Genomic DNA, 2,404 nt, shown 5'->3' with positions numbered 1-2,404 from the left:
CCATTCTCCACTTCTCAATTAACATTAATTCTATTAATAAAATCGGTGGGTGTTCCTTATCCCTCGATCATTACTCAATCAACTCTTATACAGTTATAAATCGACATAAATCTCTTTGAAATTGTAATGAATAACCAAATTCTTACCAAGTCAAGCAGAACAATCGCTCCTAGCTCATTTGCTTTACCAAAATCGCACTCTCCTTCTCCAACCGAAGCTCTTTGCCGAAGTGTACAACCAACCCATTCAAATATCTTTCATCCAATACCACTAAAACGAGTTTAAACTAATTGTTTGAAACCAAATTACTCACCTTTCGTAAAAACACGCCGCATTCAAATAATTTTTCGACTCCACCATCAAGTTTCACTCCACTCCAAAATCCAAATTTGCTTTGCCGACCTTCAACACCCTAATACAATCCATTTCAGCATCACACCCTCAAAAAATCGAAATTGAAGCTAACTATTAATTGAAACGAATTCAAACTTACCTTTCGCGGAACTTCTCTACGGGAAATTCAACTCAATTTTTCGTCAGACACTTGGTTTTATAGTTTCTAAGGATTGGGTGTTCTAATTCTTGGTTTGAATTGATTGGAGAGGAACTAACCCAATTCCCGCGATTTGGCCGGTATGCTCGAATTTCCAAGAGATTTCAATTCTCTCTTCATTCTAGTGTTTCTAGGTTTGAGTGTGAAGATTTGAGGTTTGGATCGATGTGAATTGAGAGAATTTTGGTTTCTCTCTCCTAGGGTTTGGGTATTGTCGAATTGGAGAAGATGAGGTCGCGATTTCTATTTTTCGCGATTTCTGTTTTGGGCCTATTTTGGGCGATTTTTTTTTTTCTAGTTGGGCCGATATATTTAGGCCCAAGCCCAATATATTACAATTAGACTTAAGGTCCTCACACTCCTAACCGCCAACTCGTTTGGCGTCGGCGTCAGAATTATTTTTCCGGCCCATCCCGATTAAATTTAATCTTCTATATTCTATCTCACCGCAGCTATAACGATGACCCAATCGTATGCGTGGTGCGTTAAAAGGCGTTAACTTCGTGCTAGACGCTTAAAACCGCTAACCGGCATTTTGTCAAATTTTCGCATATGGGTCGCTTACCTAACGTGACTTATGAGTCGGAGTTAAGTTTCACCTAGTTACGTACGTTTGAAAAATAAACCCGACGACCAATTTACATAACGACCCTAGAGTTGATATGAAATTTACACAATTACCCTTAATAATAATTCAGGACTTTACATCCTACCCTCCTTAAAAGAAAATTTCGTCCTCAAAATTAAATCATACCTTAGTTCTCGAACAATTCTGGATATTGTTGCCTCATATCGGCTTCTTTCTCCCATGTTGCTTCCTCCACGTTGTGATTTCTCCATAAGACCTTTACCAATGGAATGACCTTGGACCTTAATCTCTTCTCTCTCGCATCTAGGATCTGAACTGGCCCTTCCGGATAGGTAATGTCTTCTTCCAACTCCAATGATTCCAAATCAACAACATGTAGTGGATCCGGCTCATACTTGCGTAGCATAGAGATATGGAACACATTATGGACACGTGATAGCCTTTCTGGTAGCTCGAGCTTATAAGCTAGCTCAGAGATCTTCTGAATAATCAGGAATGGTCCCACATATCTAGGTGCAAGTTTCCCTTTCATTCCGAACCTCTGAATGCCCTTCTTCGGAGATACTTTCGTAAAATACCACAATACCTTCATAAAATTCCAAGGGACGCGTCACGCCTATCTGCATAGCTTTTCGGACGACTACGGGCTGTGAGCAACCGATTCAGTATCACTCTAATCTTCTCGTGGTGTCACTAACCATCTCCGCCCCTAACATAATACTATCTCGGTTTGATCCACAGAGGGGTTACGCAAGGTCCGCCCATCTGGCAAAGCGGTGCCATACCAATACTAGATTGGTAATCTGTTATTGTAAAGCAAACTCGGCCAATGCCAAATGAGTCTTCCAACTACCCCCAAAATCAAGCACGCCCCAAGCATATCTTCGATGATTTGGATGACTCTTTCCGATTGCCCATCGGTCTGCGGATGAAATGCTGTACTGAATTTCAGTTTGGTCCCCAATTCCCTTTGAAGACTTCTCCAAAATGAACCGGTAAATTGAGTACCTCTATCTGAAATTATAGATAATGGTGCCCCATGCAACCTCAGTACATCTGACATGTAGATCCTACTTAGCTTTTCAGCAGAGTAAGTAGTCTTAACAGGTATGAAATGGGCAGACTTGGTTAGTCTATCAACAATGACCCATATAGAATCCATTCCCTCACTGGTCCTCGGTAACCCGGATACAAAATCCATGGTTATATTCTCCCACTTCCATTCCGGAATCTCCAGAGGTTTAAGAAGACCAGGTGGTCTA

General features: G+C 41.0%; 1 protein-coding gene across 1 annotated transcript; it reads right to left on the bottom strand.

Moving 5' to 3' along the window:
- Positions 1 to 1,308: 1,308 nt before the first annotated feature.
- Positions 1,309 to 1,674, bottom strand: LOC147507498 (uncharacterized). The gene has a single exon (XM_086596285.1). It carries the CDS (start codon positions 1,672 to 1,674, stop codon positions 1,309 to 1,311), a length of 366 nt encoding a protein of 121 aa, XP_086452411.1.
- Between the last annotated feature and the right edge of the window lie 730 nt (positions 1,675 to 2,404).

Source organism: Coptis chinensis, chromosome 3, assembly GCF_015680905.1.
Source record: "Coptis chinensis isolate HL-2020 chromosome 3, ASM1568090v1, whole genome shotgun sequence".
Classification (NCBI taxonomy): Eukaryota; Viridiplantae; Streptophyta; class Magnoliopsida; order Ranunculales; family Ranunculaceae; genus Coptis; species Coptis chinensis.
The sequence above is the reverse complement of the archived record's forward strand: the minus strand, read 5'-3'. Positions and strand labels throughout refer to the sequence as shown.

What these genes read in the sequence shown, in the direction of transcription:
- LOC147507498 (XM_086596285.1), bottom strand. Translation starts at nt 1,674, where the DNA reads ATGAAAGGGAAACTTGCACCTAGATATGTGGGACCATTCCTGATTATT.